This window comes from Chinchilla lanigera, unplaced genomic scaffold, assembly GCF_000276665.1.
Source record: "Chinchilla lanigera isolate Chin_1 unplaced genomic scaffold, ChiLan1.0 scaffold00044, whole genome shotgun sequence".
NCBI classification, from domain to species: domain Eukaryota; kingdom Metazoa; phylum Chordata; class Mammalia; order Rodentia; family Chinchillidae; genus Chinchilla; species Chinchilla lanigera.
In genome coordinates, this window is record NW_004955445.1 from 9,342,493 (window position 1) to 9,360,289 (window position 17,797).

Sequence of the window (17,797 nt, forward strand, 5' to 3'; positions counted from 1 at the left end):
AAAGCATTTGCACTGTTTTGCATCCTTGTGAGTGCTTCTTGTGCTCCATAGACCCCAGGTGCAAGTAGATGGGCGATGAGCGGGCAGGTGGACGAAATGCATTTGTGACTGGAAGTTTGGGAGCTGGGTGGGCAAAAGGGAGGAAGGAGAGGTAGTGGCTGGAGGCTTGGGAGGTGGATGGACGGCCGATAAAGGCAGGCAGGGAGGAAAGACCATGGTGGGCGGGTGCTGAATGGATGTGTGTGTGGATGGAAGCTAGAAGGGAGTGGTTGTGTGCTTAGATGCTTAGGGGGTGGGTGGGAAGTTGGAGGAATGTGTGAGTGTCGGAGAAGTGGATGGGAAAACTGGTGGAGGGGCATCTACATGTGTACCGGTGTCACCCCCATCTCTGCTTTTTTCTAATTCCCTGAAAGACAGTAACTTTTCTCCCAGTAATTGTCTCGGAAACTTTTTCAACACAGTTTTCTTACGGACTGACCTTACGGACTGTTATGAAGCTGTGAAGAGCATCTGGCACCATGTGAAAAGTTTAACTGTTATTGAAAGAGTGACTTTTGTCTCTCTCTCTCTTTTTCTGTCCTTCTTTCTTGGCTTTTGTTCTCCTGGGGACTGAACCCAGGGCCTCATGAGTGCTAGGTCAGCACTCTACTATTGGACTACAACCCCAGCTCTTTCACATTTTTAGAGTCTTTCCCCCACCTTTTTTTTTGTACTGGGGATTGAACCCAGGCCTGTGCATGCCAGGCAAGTGCTCTGCCAGTGAACTACATCCCCAGACCTTTTAAAATTTTGTTTTGAAATAGGGTCTTGCTAAGCTGCCTAAGCAGGCCTCATACTTGCAGTTCTTCGGCCTCGACATCCCAAGTAGCTGGTGGGTTTTTTTTTTTTTTTTCTTTTTGGTACTGGGAATTAAACTCAGGACCTTAGGCTTGCCAGGCAGGCTCTTGCGCCTCTGAGCTATATCCCCAGCCCCCGAGTAGCTGGTATTACAGGCATGTGCCACCATGGCTGGACCTGTCTTTTATTTTTAAAAGGGAAACAGTTTCCCCTATGTCAAGGCCTTTTATATGTGCATGTTATAGGCAAGCAGGGGGCTTCTCTCTTGTGGTGCAGGCAGCAGGCCCAGTACCTCCCTGTTTCACTCTGTCCTCCTGGTCCCCCTGGTCTGATCCTCACCCCTTCCTCTTCGTCCTTCTGCAGGTCTCTGTTTCTCCCTGATTTCCCTGGCCCGGTCTCTCTGGCCCCCCATCTCCTGCCCATGCTCCATTATGGTGGGTACAGTTGGTTCTTAGTCTTTTTTTTTGTTGTTGTTGGTTTTTCTCCGGTACCGGGAACCGAACTCACGACCTTGCACTTGCCAGGCAGGCGCTTTTGCCGCTGAGCTAAATCCCCAGCCCCCTAGTTCTTAGTCTTGATCCACCCAGAGGCCTGATGCACTTGGTCTCCCTGCACTCATCCACCCCATCTCATTCTCCTTCCTCATACAGGACTAGAGGCCCCTTACTCTGCCTTCCTCCCAGGCTCTTTCATGGGGGAGCGGAGCCTGGCCCTGCTCCATTTGACCCTGCTTGGCTCCCAGCTGGCCAGCCCCCGCCCCCATGCCTTACCAGGCTCTCCAGAGGTGGATTTAGATGAGTGGTGGGTGGGGATTAGCGTTTATTGGTGCACTTTTTGTGCAGGTGCGGGGGCGGGAATGTGGGTGGGTGATGGAGGCTAGGAGGTAGGGGAGAGAGGGCATGCTGATGGCTGGTGCTTGACTGATGGTGGCCGGGGTGGCTGGGCTCTGGTGGGACGAGTGGATGGTGTGTGGACACACACATGAGTAAACTGAGGAAGGGAGAATTAGGAAGTGGGGAGGGTGGCTGCCTGGAGGATTTGGGGCACGGATGGGCCGAGGCTATCTTGGTAGACAGAGAGGCTCCCACCTTTCCATTTTCTTGCTCTCCCAGGCTGAGAATGGCCTCAAAGACTAGTGCAGCCCTTTCAAGTCCTCTTCCCTGCGGTTCTGTCTTAGGGCTGAAATGAAATAGTGACTTTGCAGAGGCCTCCTAATTCCTTCATCTAGCAGGGCAGAAGCTGAGGGCTGGGGTCAGACTCTGGGCCCCATTTGCGACCTTACTGCCGTCTTGCTGCTGGTCCTCGCCTTGCCACCTGCTGTCTCTGAGTCTTAGATTCCTTGTCTGACTCTTTCGGCCTCCTCAGGCCATGGTGAGAAACATGGTCACGGGGCGGATGACAGGGATTGGGTGCATCTGGGTGGACTTCGCAGCACTGTCCTTCTCCAGGGGGCCCCGCTGAGCCTCGGTTTTCTCTCCTGTAACTGGGAACAGTGCACCCTCCTCACGGAGCGGGGCTCCTCACAGCGGGTCCCTGTCCAGCCGCCTCTCCAGTTTTGTGTCTTTGCCTCCCTGTGCCTCTGTTTGTTCATCTACAAAGCGGTGCCTTATCCTGTGTACCTGGCAGGGTCGCTGCAGAGGCAAATGCGCTAAGTGCCCGGTGCAGAGTAAGTGCACAGCGCCCAGTGAGTGCACAGAGTAGGGGCTGGCTGCTGTGCTGCTGCTGTTGACGCTGCATTGTCCTTGGGTTCTCGTTCAGGCCCCCATGTGTTCAGGCCCCTGCCCTGGCCTTCCCTCCCTGTCCCAGGGCTGAGCCCTTCTACTGGGGCTTTGGTGTCTCTCCCTTAGCCCCGCGGTGTGTCTCTTCTTTGCTTGTCCTCTCCTTCCATCCAGTCCTTAGGGTCTCTCTGCTGCTGTCTCATGTCCCCCACCCCCTAGCTTCTCTCCCCTTGCTGCCCCTCTGGTCTCACAGTGCCACCTGAGTGTCTTCCTTCGGCCACTGCGAAGCTTCACCCAGTGCCAACCATCCCTTCTCTGGCACCTGGCCTGGGCCTCCCAGAAGCAGTCTGGGACCTCTGTGGCCAGCTCCCAGTTCTGCTGTTTGCTAAGCCTGTGGCTCCCCAGTGCAGGTGCTTCCTCCCAGGGCAGGCTTTTCTGTCCAGGAGGTGGCCGCTGACTCCATTTATGCCTGGTTCTCTGCACGGGTCCTGTCAGGTCCTTCCTGCTACTGTGGTGGCGAGCTCTTTTAAGGCCAGTCCCTGCCTTGACTTTGTAAAGGAGCCAGCTGGTTGGAAGGAAAGGGTACCTCTGTCTCCCAAGGGAACCCAGCATGCGGCCAGCCTTCTTGCCTCTGCCTCTGGGTCAAAAGCCAGAGTGCTGAGCACCGAGAGGCCTGGGGCCTGGGCAGTGGTGGAGGAGCTCCCACCTGGCTTGTGAGGTCACGCAGGGCTGGGCAGCTGTGTGTCTGCTGACTCCTGGTCTGTGCCTATGCCATGGGGGGCACTGCCCTCCAGGACATGAGTCGGGGTCATGGTGCAGAGTGCTCTGAGCTAATTCGGAAGCAGAGGCTCTTTGGATGCCAGAAGTGGATGGGAATGTTTTGATAGTCTGTCCTCCAAGCTGAGAAGGGGAAGCCGAGGCCCAGAACTGCTGAGTCTCCCGTATCTGAGCTGCTCGCTCAGCGTCTTAGAAGCCGCAGTAGCATGTGGCAGCTAAGAGCACCGAGGCACTGCTGCTTACCAGCCTCGGGACCTTGGTCAAGTTATGTCAGCTCCTTGTGCCTCTGTTTTCCTGTCTGTGGTATGGGGTAAAAGTGGTTCCCGTCTCAGGGGTATCAGTTTTGTGGAATGAGTAAGATATGGACAGATTGGAGATGTAAAGAGGTTAGAGTAAGGCCTGGAACGTGAGTGTGAGAGATGGAAATATAAATATGTGTCTTCCCTTAGGGTTTTCACACATACCTCGCCCAAATTATGTCTAAAGTAGGACTCTTCTTTTTCATCCTGACTCCTGTCCCAAACTATCTCTCTGGTTTTCCTCATTCCTAGTAAATGTCACCAAAGCCTGTGTTAGGCTTCCAGAGAGACTGGACACGATGTGTGTGCGTGTGCAGATCTGTGTACACAGATTGGCTTACAAGATTGTGGAGGCTGCCCAGCCACCAGATCTGTAGCCGGCACACTGAGGACCAAGGACAGCCTGGGTGCAGTTGCAGTCCTAAGAGAGGCAGCTTGTGAGCTGATATGTCAGCTTCAGTGTGAAGATAGGGAAGAAAGTTTACCCCAGGGCTGGGGATTTAGCTCAGCGGCACAGTGCCTGCCTGGCAAGCGCAAGGAATCGTGAGTTCGATTCCTGGTACCGGGGGGAAAAAAAAAAACAACCAAAAAAAAAACCAAACCCAAAAACAAAACAAAAAACGAAAGTTTACCCTAGAGCTCCAGACACAATCTGAGTCATCTTGGACTCTGAGCCGACTTCCCCCTGCTTGACCAGCACGTCCTTCTTACTTTGTCTTCAAATTTTATCCGATCAAGATGGTAGGAAGACAGTGTTTCTCTGTGTGTGTAAATGATTAGCTGATTATAAAATTTATACAGAAATGTAGAGACAGAAATAACCAAGACAGTTATGAAGGTCAAAGGTGGAAGGCCTTATTGTCAGATTCCAGGGCCCAGTATAAAGCTACAGTAACAAGCTGGCATAGTATTGCTGTAAAGACAGACTCGTAGATGAATGGAATAGAATAGTGAGTCCAGAACAGACCCACATATAAAGAATCATCTGAATTTCAACAAAAGTGCCAATGCAGTACCATAATGGTGCTTGGTTACTTTGATATCCAGTATGTGTGTGTGTATGTGTGTGTGTGTTGGAGTGATTCTTGACCCCCTACCTCATTCTAAACACAAAAATCAACTTTAGGTAGACTGCAGACTCAATAGAAAAGGTAAAACAATAAAGCTTCTAAAAGAAAGCATAACAGATCATCTTCATGATTGAGGGTAAGAAAAGATTCCTTAATGCGATAAAAGTATTAACTGTAAAAGGAAAATATTAGATTCATTTAAGTGGAAAACTTCTTTTCACCAAAAGATACTGTGAAGACAGTGAAAAGGAAGCCGCGGCTTGGGCAAAGACCTTTGTAATACATAGACCTGCCAGAGAATGCCTATTCAGAGTGTCTGAAGATGTCCTATCAGCACATTTGGCCCTCCGCTTACTTTTATAAATGAAGTTTTATTGGAGTACAGACTCTGCCGTTCATTTATGGGTATTCTGTAGCTGCTTTGGTGTCACAAGGAGAGGGATGAATCATTGTGACAGAGACTGTATGACCTGAAAAACAAAAATGCTTAGTGTTTGGCCCTAATTTTTTTAAGTGCCAAGTCCTGCTATAAGCAATTAGGAAAAAGAAAACCCAACAAAAAATGGGCAAGGGACAAATGTTTCACAAAAGAAGGCATTAGAAGGCCAATAAATCCAGAGGTGCTGGACCTTATTACTTATCTGGGGAACATAAACATGAAGTGAGCTGCCGTGGCAGCCCCACCAGAACGGCTCGAACAAAGAAAATGCCAGAGGTGGCAAGGATGCAGTAAACCGGAATGTTCCTGTACGGTGGGGCCTGGGAACACTGGTGCTACTGTTGAGGAAAACAGCCCAGCAGTGTCTGCTAAAGCTGATCGCACATACTCCTTACCCCTCGGGCACTCAGCTCCTGGGAATCTGACCCAAAGAACTGTGCACACATACCTCCTGAGACATGTGCAAGAACTCAGAGTAGTATCATGCGGAAACAGGCAAATATTTGCCGCTGTCACTGCACCTAACAATGCAGAAGACTCACAGTCAGGAGCGAAGGAAGCCAGACACACAAGTGCACACGGTGATTCTGTTTATGTAAAGTTCAGAAACAAAGCCGTCAGTGGCATGGGACATCAGCGTGTGCTCACCCTTGTGTGGGGTGGCGGCTCAGGCTTCTGGGTGCTCACAGTGTGGACACTAGCGTGTTTGCTCTGTGGAAATTCATGGAGCCATGTTACTTTTTTGAGCATGCAAAGTTTGCAAATGTCTGTATATGCTTGTATATATGTACATGTGTTTCTCTGCATGTGTACAAACCATCGTCAGCTCTTACCTGATCCTTGCCACCCTGGTCTCTACATTTTACCAGGTGCCTGTCTCTGAGCCTCTGCCCCTGGAGTAGAAGTGTGTTTTCAGACACTTGGTTGTATGCATTGACGCAGCCCAGCACCTAGGGGTGTGCCTGACACACAGTATGTGTTCTCAGATATTGCCCTGTGATCTCTAACTGGGTATTCTCCCCATAGGAAGTACTGGCCAGATATTTGTTGACTGACTATTAATTTGTTTGGGCTATTATGACAAAATAACATTAGCTGGAGGTCTTATAGATACCACAGCTCTGGATCCTGACAAGTCCAAGATGGAGGCACCAGTAGGCTCAGTGTGTGTCAAAGGCTTGCTTTCTACTGCTTGTTGGTGTGCTTGTTGTGTTCTCATGTGGTAAAAGGGACAAGGCAGCTCTCTGAGGCCCCATTTATGACACTAATTCCATTCATGAGGGCTTTGCCCTATGACCTAAGCACCTCTCAAAGGCCTTGCTTTTCCTAATAGCATAACACTGGGGTTTAGGAGTCCATATGTGAATCTGGAAGGACGCTAACATTCAGACTGTGGCAGAGACTGAACAGGTGGGCAGGCACTCAAATTCACCTGAGTGAGTGAATGGGGTGGATGATGAGTGGAAGGGTGGATGATGGTGGGTGGGTGGGTGGATGGATGGATAGATGGATGGATGGATGGATAGATGGATAGATGGGGGAGCAGATGGATTAGTAAGTGGATGGATGGGGTAGGTGGATGGATGGGTGGCTGAATGGATTGGCAGATGGGTAGATGGATTCGTAGGTGGAGAGATGGGTAGGTGGGTGGCTGGGTGGGTGGGTGGCGGCCTGCTCCGAACTCTGCTCCTTTCTTGTCTTATTTCAGGAAGTATCCATATATTAGAAAATCAGTGGGTTTCTCGTGTCTCATGTAAGCTGAGAAGTGGCTCTGTGAGGTCAGCAAGGGTACTCGCCTGTTTTCCAAATGAGGAAACTGTACCTGGGAGAGAAGTGACTTGTTCAAGTCACCTGCCATCCAGCTGACGTCCTGCTTCTGACCCCAGCCCAGTGTTCTTCTCTGTCTCTGGCTGCCCCTCTGTTTCCTGCCCTTGTAAGGGGTCCTGACTTCCTGTTGCCTTTCAGGGTCACTGGGAGCAAGAAATCCACCAAGAGGACCAAATCCATCAATGGCTCCCTCTACATCTTCAGGGGCCGAATCAACACTGAAGTCATGGAGGTGGAAAATGTGGAGGATGGGACAGGTAAGCCCTGCCCTTCCCCATCCTGCCTGAGCCCAGCCCTGCCTGCCCTGACACTGTGTCCTTAGTGTTAAATTGTCCATTTCTTTTATTGTGAAATGTAACCTGCGTACACCGCAGTGCCTAGAACACAGATACACGAAGTTAGCTCTTGGGTCATCAGTGTTCGAGAAGAGAAATAAAACAGTGCACCTCGATCCTTCCCCATGCGCTGGCTGCTTTCCCACAGAAGGGACCTCTGTCTGAATTTTGTAATCATCATTGTCTCGCCCTTTAAAAATATTTTTACCTTCTGAGCTGAGTATTCCTTACTAAACAATTGAATTAAAACTTCTCTGGTAGGGATGGGACCTCACCCAGGTGGTTCTATGATTACAAGTTTAGATGGCTTTAAATGTATATGGCGTTACATATAGCTTTTTACATATATATATAGTTAGATGGCATAAAATACTGTCTATATTCTTTTGTATCTTGCGTCTTCCACTCCACACTACAAGGGAGTGATTCATCCACGCATGGTGGTTCTTTGCACGTGGTGGTCCCGCTGCTGGGTGGTATCAAGTGCATGAACCTTCCGCAGTTATCTGTTCTTTGATTTGGGTTGTTTTCACAGAGCATTATTGGGAACAGTGCCATTGGGACATTGCTGTTGCATCACTCAGTGCCTCTGTCCTAGGGCTTGTCTGGGAAGGTTCTTGATCTTGAGCCACACACCCCTTTGACAGTCCTGTGATACCTGTGGATGCCTCCTCAGATTCAGGGTGTGACTGCCTCCCGTGGGCCAGATGATACCCTCATGTTTACAGAGAACTTGCTCGGTCCCCATCCCAGCCTACAGGGTCCCCATCCCAGCCATGAACTTGACCTGGCGTTGTCAGGCTGTAGGAGGGCTTGTGTGACCCTGGAGAAAAAGACTTTAAGCCCTTCCTGGGTTCTGGGCAGGTTTCTGCCTGTATTACTCCTGCATTCTCAACCCACAAGAGGTCTTAATACTCCTGTGCCTGGGGAGTGGAGTCTTTGTAGAAGGTCTTTGTTGCCCACAGGGGACCAGCTGGAAGAAGACTGCAAGTTTAGTGCCCCCGTCCTGACCCTGTGGCAAGGGCTGGTCCTGGCTCTCTCACCTGAGCATCCTGGGCCACGGGGGGGCGGGGTCATGTGGCCAGGCCTGTGCTGACCCACCCACCTTTGCCTTCTGCCTTTGCCAGCCGATTACCACAGCAATGGCTACACTGTCACCAACGGCTGGAAGATCCACAACACGGCTAAGAATAAGTGGTTCGTCTGCATGGCCAAGACGGCAGAGGAGAAGCAGAAGTGGCTGGATGCCATCATCCGAGAGCGGGAGCAGCGTGAGAGTGAGTGGGGTCCCTTTCTGGACTCCCTGGACAGTGGCAGTCCTGGGAGGGTGCTCCCTGGGCTCCCTGGGCCGTGTGCAGCTTTTGCAGGGTGAGGACTGTGCATTGGGGAGGGGATAGGGTCCTTTCTAGATGGATAGGAGCCCGAAGAAGCGGGGATTTGGTGGGGGTGGGGAGCTCTGGGCTTGTGCTGAAACTTGCTGGCACCCTGAGGCTCGTGGGTGGTGCCTCACTGGAGCTTCTCTTCTTTTAATATTCTCGGAGCCAAAGTGTGGAAGAAGGGTCCTTGGGGGCCCCCTGGGCACAGAGACCCCTGAGGCAGTCCCCAGAGGGAAGCACAGAGGCTGGCTGTGATTGGTGGAGTGGGCACGGAACTGTTTCGAGGACTTGAGCCGTGCAGAGACCACAGGCTGGGAAGACAGGGCCTGCTGTCCTGGGGCTGAGTTTCTGTAGCTTCCCAGCCTCAGTGATCTCAGCTGATGAATGGGAGGGAAGGTTCTGCTCAGAGGGTTGTAAGGCTGCTGCTGCGTGAGGCATTGCGTTTGGCCCTACTTGAAAGTTTCACACATGGTCCGAAAAAGCCCTCTCCACCTCCCAGGTGTGCTGAGGGGGAAACTGGGCCTTAGCTTCTCCCCTCTCCCTCATCTCAGCAAAGTGCAGGGCACTGTCACCTCTGGGGAGTGTGGGCCGGGTGTGGCTGCCTCTGTGGATGCCTTCTGGAGCTCTATGTGCTATTTCCTATTTCCTTATGTTAAAAGATGCATCAGAAAGCACTGAAATGCTATTAGGACTAATACACTGCTGATGTTGGTCCCTCGTTGGGCAGAGTTGTGACCCGCAAAGCTGGTCATCAGGGCTGCGCTGTGGTCAGGACTGGGTGGGGCTCAGGGGCCTGGCCTGGCAGGGTGGGGCCCACCAGTATCTCTGTGGTTAGAATTAGAGCTGTGGTCGGCAGTCGGCTCGTTTGATCTTGAGTAAGGTGCGGCCTGAGGGGCTGTGTTGTAAGAATTGGATGTTGTCCAAACCCTGAGCTCGAGGCTGGGTGGGCAGGGTTGGTATAAGCTGTGTGATCAAGAGCTCAGCTCCAGAGCCAGACATCCTGGATCTAAATGGGAGTTCCACCAGTTCTAGTTGGGAAGCTTCGGACAGAAACTCTAATTCTCTGGGCCTCAGTGTTTTAATTGTGAAATGGAGAAAATCACGGTACCCTGTTAGCGCAGGTTTCTTGTGAACAGCATGTGGCATTTGCTGCAGTTGTCAGGATGAGCGGGGGCCCGTGGAAAAGAATGTGGGTGCAGATCAGGGTCGGGGTCCTGTGTGGACTGTCTGCAGGAGCAACTGGGCATCTAATCCTGGCTGGAAGGGAGGTGCCAGCAGGTTCCGTGTGCACCTTTGTATTTGGAAACACACCCTTAGGTTGCAGAGGAAGTGTGCAGCTTTTGCAGGCTGCTTGGCTCCTGGATTGAAGGCAAAACTTCTGACTTAACCCTCTGGGTCTCCCCCTTCTCACCTGCAAAGTGGCTCTTCGGGGCGTCCATGACTGGTGTTCAGAGCAGGGACTGACAGGTGGGAAGGGCTCTGAGGCCGTGCTGGTGTGGCAGTGGTAGTGGGAGGATGGTGGGACTGGGGCCGGTGCTGTCCCTAGTGCTGACCATGCCTGCCTGCTCCCCACAGGTCTGAAGCTGGGCATGGAGCGCGATGCCTATGTCATGATTGCAGAGAAGGGTGAGAAGCTCTACCACCTGATGATGAGCAAAAAGGTGAATCTGATCAAGGACCGCCGGAGAAAGCTGAGCACGGTGCCCAAGTGCTTCCTCGGCAAGTGAGTGGCCATCCTGGTCCCTGGCCCTCGGCCCTGGCTGGAATTGGGGGAGGGCAGACCTTTCACACTACCCTTGTCCACACATCTCTTCCTGGCCAGAGCCACCAAAGGGCCAGAGTCCTTGTGCAATGGCCGCTGGAGATCATAAAATCTAGTGGGGTCCTGGGGCAGGTCCTCCAAACGTGTGTGACCCCAGCCCCCTGCAGAGCTGCCCCACATCTGAGCTCACGCACACCTTTGTGTCACATGTGATTGAAGCCCGTGTTTTGCAGAACTCACTGTGGACCTCAGCTTTTGCTCTGTCCTGCCCTGGCTGGGGCTGCGGGGGTCTTGGGGCTGCCCTGCAAGGAGAGGAGGGAGGTGAGGAGCAGGTTGCTGTGTGGTCAAGAGCCAAACATCCTGGACCTAGATATGAGCTCCACCACTTCCAGTTGGGAAACCTAGCTCGGCTGTGTCCGAGGCCCGTGGAGTGGGGATGTTGGCCTGGGAGCCCGATATCAAATCTTGACCTGGGAGAAGAGTCTGGGGTGGAGGCTGACGTGAGAGAGATGGCACTGAGCTGCTCTGAAAGCTGTGAGGCTGCATGGGCCAGCGGGAATGTGTGAAAGAGGAAAGGGCAGGGGAATTGAGGGGAGCGCCAGAGAGGTGGAAGGCACTGGGGAGAGAGGGTGGCGCCCCAGAAGCCAGGAAGAAAGATGGAAACCCCGCGAGCAGGTTTGGGGCAGACACAGAGACTGGTTTAGGGTGTACTGGGGTTGAAATGCCTGCTGGGCATTCCGTGACGAGTGCGGGAGGTGGGTGGCCATTGGTGGAGTGTGGGTTGGAGGGGTCAGCGTCTGGCCTCTGGCCGGGGGTCTGGCCTGGGGTCCGGCCTGTGCCGGCCGTGTTTGGTGTCCTCAGCAGTCAGCCACCCTGGTTCCTGGAGGGTTCGTGGAGGGGGAGGGCTGTGACCCCAGGAGTCCAAGGCAGCAGGGAGGGCACCTGGCTGGTCCCCAGAGGCTAATCTCTAATCCTGGCAGCAAGAGGCTTTTTTCTCTGGAGGGGCCTGCTTCCGGCCCTCCTGGCCCAAGAGCCTTCCTGCCTCCTCCCGCCGAACTGCTTAGTCCAGCCGGATGGGATAACCTGTCTGTGATTAGGGCTCTAGAGGAGTTTTCTATGTCCTCAGGAAGGATTAGGGGAGATTTCTTCTCCTGCCCACTTGAAGTAGGGCCAGGATCGCAGCTTGTTTTGTAACTCCAGGGTCTGAAGGGCCTAAGAAACGCTGCCGCCCGCCCCAGCCCTGCTGTGTGCAGCCCAGGCTCCTCGTGCCTCTTTCCTGCCAGGGCCAGGCTCCTGAGTTCCTCCTCCAGGAGTCCCGGAACCCTTGGGTGGAAGGGGTGCGTGGCCGCAGGGACAGGTTTCTCAACCCCTTCCTTTCTCTGTTCCGTGACACTGGCATTTGCCCACATCTTTTAATCTCATCCAATACCGTGAGGCAGCTTGCTGCCATTATTCCCACTTCAAGGGCAAGGAAACTGAGGCACAGAGAGGGAAGAGTTCTGCAGAAGGTCACACAACCACGGGGTTGGAGGTGGCCTAGGACCTGAATCCAGGCCTGTGCTTTCTCTCACTGCATTCTGCTGTGTTTCTGCATTTTTATTTCTACTCAGCATGTTTCCTTTTCTCTTCACAACTACTCTCTGTATTTCTCTCTGCTACTAGATATAGAACTCTTGAGAATCCGAAAAGCAGCTGGCTCGTCTTCATAACTTTCAAGGGTTGGGCTTTGAGTCAGATTTGGGCTCAAGTCTTGGTTCCCACAGTTTCTAGCTGTGTGACTTTGGGGAAGCTTGTCAACCTCTCTGAATCTCAGTGAGTGATGATAAAAGAGAGGGAATAAAGTGTACCTCACAGGGTTGCTGGAGGGCACAGTGACATAAGACATGCGTCGTGCTGTGGTGCTGGCTGCAGTGATATAAATATGTCCTTTTCTGTGTTGTACCTCTGGGGTGGAGGTGTCTATTTCCAACTCCTCAGAAAAAACAACTAATAGATGCCATGTTAGAGTCAAACAGGCAGTGAAATCTGTATATTATTAGGGAGAACATCATGGGAGAAATGGGCCCTCCAGCATCCTCAGATTAGTTGGTGAGGGGCATAGGTTCATTCGTTCATTCATTCAGTGTTTACCCAGCCCTACTATGTGCCATCAGGGAGCAGGACAGGTGAAAGCCTTGTCTTCGGGAGACTGTCCATCAAGCAGTCACACAATGGGCAAGTAGGAAACAAGAAGAAGAGGAGAGTTGCAGTGAGTTGATGGATGCAGTAGGGAAACCAGTAGGCAGAGGGGAAGTAGGGGCTGGTTCCACCAGGGGAGGTGACATTTAACTGGATCTGAGTGACAAGAGCCAGCCATGAGAAGATCTAGGGAACAGCCTTTCTGGCCAAGGGAGTAGCAAGTGCAAAGAGCCTGGGGTTGGAGCGAGCTGCGAAGAGTGAAGAACAGCGAGGAGGCCAGTGTGGGAGGGGTCGTGAGTGGCTGGAGGGACAGGAGACGAGATGCCAAGAGCTGGCCCGGGCCAGGTCAGGCAGGCCCTGGGTCAGGGTCAGGAAGGCCCTGTGGAGGCTCAGCAGGAGAGAGGTGAGGGTGCAGCTCATCACACAGGCCCCGAATGAGGGCACTGTTGGAGCTGGCAGAACTCAGGGAGCCTGGGGGCACAGGTGTGCCTTACAGGGGCAACCAGGGAGGGCTTGCTGAAGGGAGAAGGCTTTTGTCTCACCCTTGACCATGCTTACTGACGCTTTAAGGTGGAGGGCCTTGCTGTCTTGGCCCCTTGCGGGCATAGGTGCTGGGTGTTTGTGTTAGAGTTGACGGGTAACAACTTGTTTGAGCACTAGTGTTCCAGGGTGCTGTCAGCCCCTGTCCCTTCCCAGTGGGGCTCAGGCCTGTGCAGGAGACAGACAGGAGAAAGGAGGTGCTAAGCTGGGGGGCAGGGGGCGCACAGGGCGTCAGCTTGGACAGCTTTCTAGAGAAGACTGCGGAGAAGCGCCTGCTGCCAGTGCCCAGCCTTGGCCTTGACCTTGGTAGGCAGAGTCCAGGTTCCACGGGGCAGGAAGGAAGGAGAGAGGAAGCTGGCATGTCCCACCTCTCAGCTGGACCCCGTCTCTCAGGCTCCCCATCACGCAGGCCAGACCTGTCCTTGTTCCATGTGGAGTTTTCCAAAAATCTTACTGGGTATCAGCATTGAACAATGGAGAGATTTCACTGGCGATGGCAGATTTCCTCCTTCCTTGGAGAGTTGTGCCATGGCTTGGTCTTCTTGTGGGACTGAGTGACTGCTGGCTTTAGATGTGACAGGCGCTGGCTGGGTTGGGACTGTCCTCACCTGGCCTGGGTGACGTGTCCATGAGCGTTGGAGGTCCCTCTGTGACTGGACATGAATTTCATGTGGCTTTGCGTACCGGGATCCCAGTTTAAGATTTGATATGATTAAAGTTTTCCCGCTAAATCCAGAGGGCCTTTTATTGAACCGCTTGCTAGCTCAACCTTATGGAGGCCCAGAGAGGGCCAACTATGTGCCTAAATGTGCCCAGCAAGCTGTGGGTCCTCGCTGATCCTCAAGAAGGTGTCCAGACCCAGCTCAGGCAGTCACAGATTGGTTGCTGTCCTCTGGCTGTCTTCTTCTGTCCCCAAACCCCGGCCACAGGGCTGCTGGGCAGGGCCAGAGGTGGCTCCCGATGGATGCTGGGTCTCCGGCTTCTGAGAGTGGGACACCCACATCTGTTGGTCTCCTGCAGCCGCTGGCAGCTCTCCCCATGTCCCTGAGTTCTGGGACTTGGAGAAGGGAACTGGGGGTGGACAGGATCCAGAACAGTGTCTTTCCTACCCAGGACTCAGGCTGCACAAAATAGATCCATCCCTTTTCTCCCTCCCTTGGTGTCTGGTGGGGCTTTCTCAGTGCACTCCGCTACCTCCAGGTAAGGCAGGTCTTTGCTCTGCCAAACACTGCAGCTAAAAATAGCCCCTGCCCGGGAGCTGGAGGCGGGACAGCCCGTTTCCCATAAGCGGAGAGCTGGGCTGCTCCCTGCTGCCACCGCCTTTGCCGCGCCCAGGCTCTCCTTTTCCCTCGGACCGTGAGTGGGCCGAGTTCTGTGCTGAGCCTCCGAAGTGCCTTGGGGCTGGGCACCTGGGGCCCTGCGGCTGAGCCTCTGCCCGGGTCAGCCTGGAGTTAGAAAAGCTACCTGTCTTCCTCTGGCCTGCGAGCACTGCTGTCTCCCCAGAACCTTCCTCCTGAGCCCAGAACATGCCCTTGTGTCCCACGGATTGTTCATTTCTTCACGGCTCAGTGAGTGAGTGTGAGTCTTGTTGGAATTAGACTCTTCTGGGAGCTGGAGACAGAACCGGGAATGCGATGAGCACACTCCCTGCTCACGTGGAGGTGGCATTCTGGTTGGGCCAGGGGACTGTTTTGGGTGAGGTAGGGGATGCTTCTCTGAGAGGGTGACATTTGTACTGAGACCTGATGCTTCCCCAGTCATCTTTCTGGGCTCTCTGCTACTTCTTCCTGTTTGTTTATTCGTTCCTTCTGTTCATCCATCCATCCACCCACCCCATTCAGCCATCACGGTGCATCCCTCACCCTCCACCTGGTCACCCAGCAAGTCATCACTACCCTTCGCCACCTCCACCCACCTTCCCAGCTACACCTCATTTATCTCTTACCCGTCCACTCACTCTCCCACTAACATACTCATCTAGCCTTAATCCAGCCAGACAGACAGACACTGACCCACCCATCCAGCTGCCCAGTCATGTATCCACCTGTCTGTCCACTGCTGCCATCCATCTGCTCGTCCACCTATCTGTCCTTCCACCTAGTCATCTGTCTCCCAACTCATCCACCCACCCACCTACTGTACAATCACCTGCGCTTCTTCCCCCTTCCTTCCTTTATTCCTTCCTTCCTTTATTCCTTCCCTGTTTCCTTCCCTCCTTCCCTCCCGCGCTCCTTCCCTCTGTCCCTCCATCCCTCCTCCCTGCTTCCCTTCTTCCCTCCCTCCCTTCTCCCCTCCTTCCTCCTTTGAGCAGAGGCAGGCCTGGGTGTGGCTGTACCCACCTCTGCCATGTGTAAGGAGAGGCTGTGAGGTCCTAAGCTTTACTTGCCCATGGGACATTCAGTCTGCTGTTCCCAGGGCTGGATGTGGGAGGCCACCTTAGTTTTGGCCACAGGACCGGGGAAATCATCTCAACTGAGCTTTTTGTCCCTGGCAGTGAGTTTGTGGCCTGGCTCCTGGAAATTGGTGAAATCAGCAAGACGGAGGAAGGGGTCAACCTGGGCCAGGCGCTGCTGGAGAACGGCATCATCCATCACGGTGAGTAGGGCGTGCCCGGCTGGCCTGTGCAGACAGTCAGACCCCAGCAGGGCTGTGCTACCCCTGACCCAGAGGTCCTTTCCATGCTTCTGGGCAGCTGCCCTGTTGCCTGGTGCACCATGGCCTGGGAACGCAGATGTCCTTTTAAAATTCCTTCCAGGGCTGGAGAACTGGACATTTCCCCCAGCACACACAAAGCAGGGACCTCAAGAACATGAGATCAGGGGAGGAGAATTTTGTATCTGTTACATCCAAACAGGATTCTGTTTTTGTCATTCACGAAGTGTTTACTGAGTGCCTGTTGCATCGGGCACCATTCACAGTGGCAGACAGGCCGGGTGGAGCTCCTGTCCTCATGGCACTGACCTTGGAGCTGGGGCAGATGAGAGCGAGAGTGAGACCTGTGTGCGCTGTGGGGTTGGGTGCCAGGGAGAGAGCGAGCGAGTGAGAGGAGCAGAGATAAACAGTGTCGGGGGCCAGCGCTGAGTGGGAGTGGGGAAGACCCCGTAGCGCCTGAGAGGTGAGCGGGGACCAGGTGGGCACTGTATTCCAGGAAGAGGGACAGCCAGTGTCCCGAACCAAGGCAAGAGTACCAGGTGTTTGAGCTTGGAGGGATCCAGAAGAGGAGGTCCAGGGCCAGCTAGGGGACTGCAGGGTGTTGGCTGCCACTCTGCGCGAGATGTGAAGCTGTGTGAGCTTCCGTCTCGTCCGTGCCCTCGGCTGCTGTGTGGAGCTTCCTGTCCCTGTGCAGGTGGGAGCAAGGGGCCAGCAGGGAGCTACCCAGACAGTCCCTGTGGAGAAGCGGGTGGCTCTGAGCAGGCAGCAAGTATTCGAGCTGATTTTTGGTCATTTGAAGGGTAGGCCTTTGTGGGATTTGCTGGTGGATCTGAAACGTCAAGGATGACGGAGGCAGCTGGGTAGAGACCCCAGCAGTGTGGTCTCAGGTCCCAGCATGGCTGGTCCCCACACATCCCAAGGAGAGGCGGAGCCAGATTAGAGGCGTTTCTGGGCCTCTCAACCCTGCAGGTGCCTGGCCAACCTGTGGGTGTCAGCAGGACCCTGTGCACAACAGGAGGGCACATCTGAAGGGCAGAAAGCGGGCAGCCAGGGCCACAGTGCAGGGCAGGGCAGGCCCAGGGGCTGTGCCTCCTCTAACCCCACACCCCTTCCCGGCAGTGTCCGACAAGCACCAGTTCAAGAACGAGCAGGTGATGTACCGCTTCCGCTACGACGACGGCACCTATAAGGCCCGGAGCGAGCTGGAGGACATCATGTCCAAGGTAGAGACCTTGCTCTGACCCTGTGCCGTGGACATCCTGTCCAGGGTAGGGGCCTGAAGCCCGACTCCATGACTTGGACCCAGCCGGGGGCTGTTGCAGCGCAGGCCTGTGCCCAGCAGCTGTTCTCCTCCTCAGGGCCCCTCCCCACCCCAGGGCCCCTGCTGCGTGCAGCCTCCAGCCCCAGAAGGCCATGGCCCGATCCCCGACTTCCTGTCTTCTCTTTCAGGGTGTGAGGCTTTACTGCCGTCTCCACAGCCTGTATACCCCGGTCATCAAGTAAGTCCCGCTTGCTGTCGGTCATTCTCCCTCTCCCGTTCCACATCTGCTGCTCCCAGCTGCGTGCTCTTGGGCTGGCGCCCTAACTTCCCTGCTCGCTAGCCTCCTTCTCCGTCACATTGTCCCTGCCCTTAGGTTTGTCTTCAAGTGGAGTTAATCCCTGGGAAATCCTGCAGTGATGAAAGGGGTCAGTTTGAGACCCAGACAGGCCGCGTTTGGATCTGCAGGTGTTACCAGCTGTGTAACCTGGAGCACAGTCACGCAGCCTCCCTGTGCCTCGGCCTCTTCCTATATGTCTTCATATTTGCTCCCTCACTTCCATCGCAGGGGCTCCCCGCCCACCTTTATAATGTGTTGCCACCCAGCACCCTCTGTCCTCCATCGCCTCCTTGCGCTACAGTGCTGCTCTGTAGAACTTTCTGAGCTAACAGGCTCTGTATCTCCATGGTCCCATCCCGTGGCCACTACTCCATTCAACTTCCAAACCC

General features: G+C 54.0%; 1 protein-coding gene across 1 annotated transcript in view; it reads left to right on the forward strand.

Moving 5' to 3' along the window:
• Window positions 1-17,797, forward strand: part of Prex1 (phosphatidylinositol-3,4,5-trisphosphate-dependent Rac exchange factor 1) — a gene marked incomplete at its 5' end in the record, with an annotated part of 171,503 nt that overhangs the window by 112,718 nt on the left and 40,988 nt on the right. Inside the window, 6 exon segments of the mRNA XM_013518315.1 lie at window positions 7,106-7,224; window positions 8,430-8,579; window positions 10,254-10,401; window positions 15,653-15,753; window positions 16,930-17,033; window positions 17,260-17,309. Coding sequence (XP_013373769.1) covers window positions 7,106-7,224; window positions 8,430-8,579; window positions 10,254-10,401; window positions 15,653-15,753; window positions 16,930-17,033; window positions 17,260-17,309 — 672 coding nt within the window.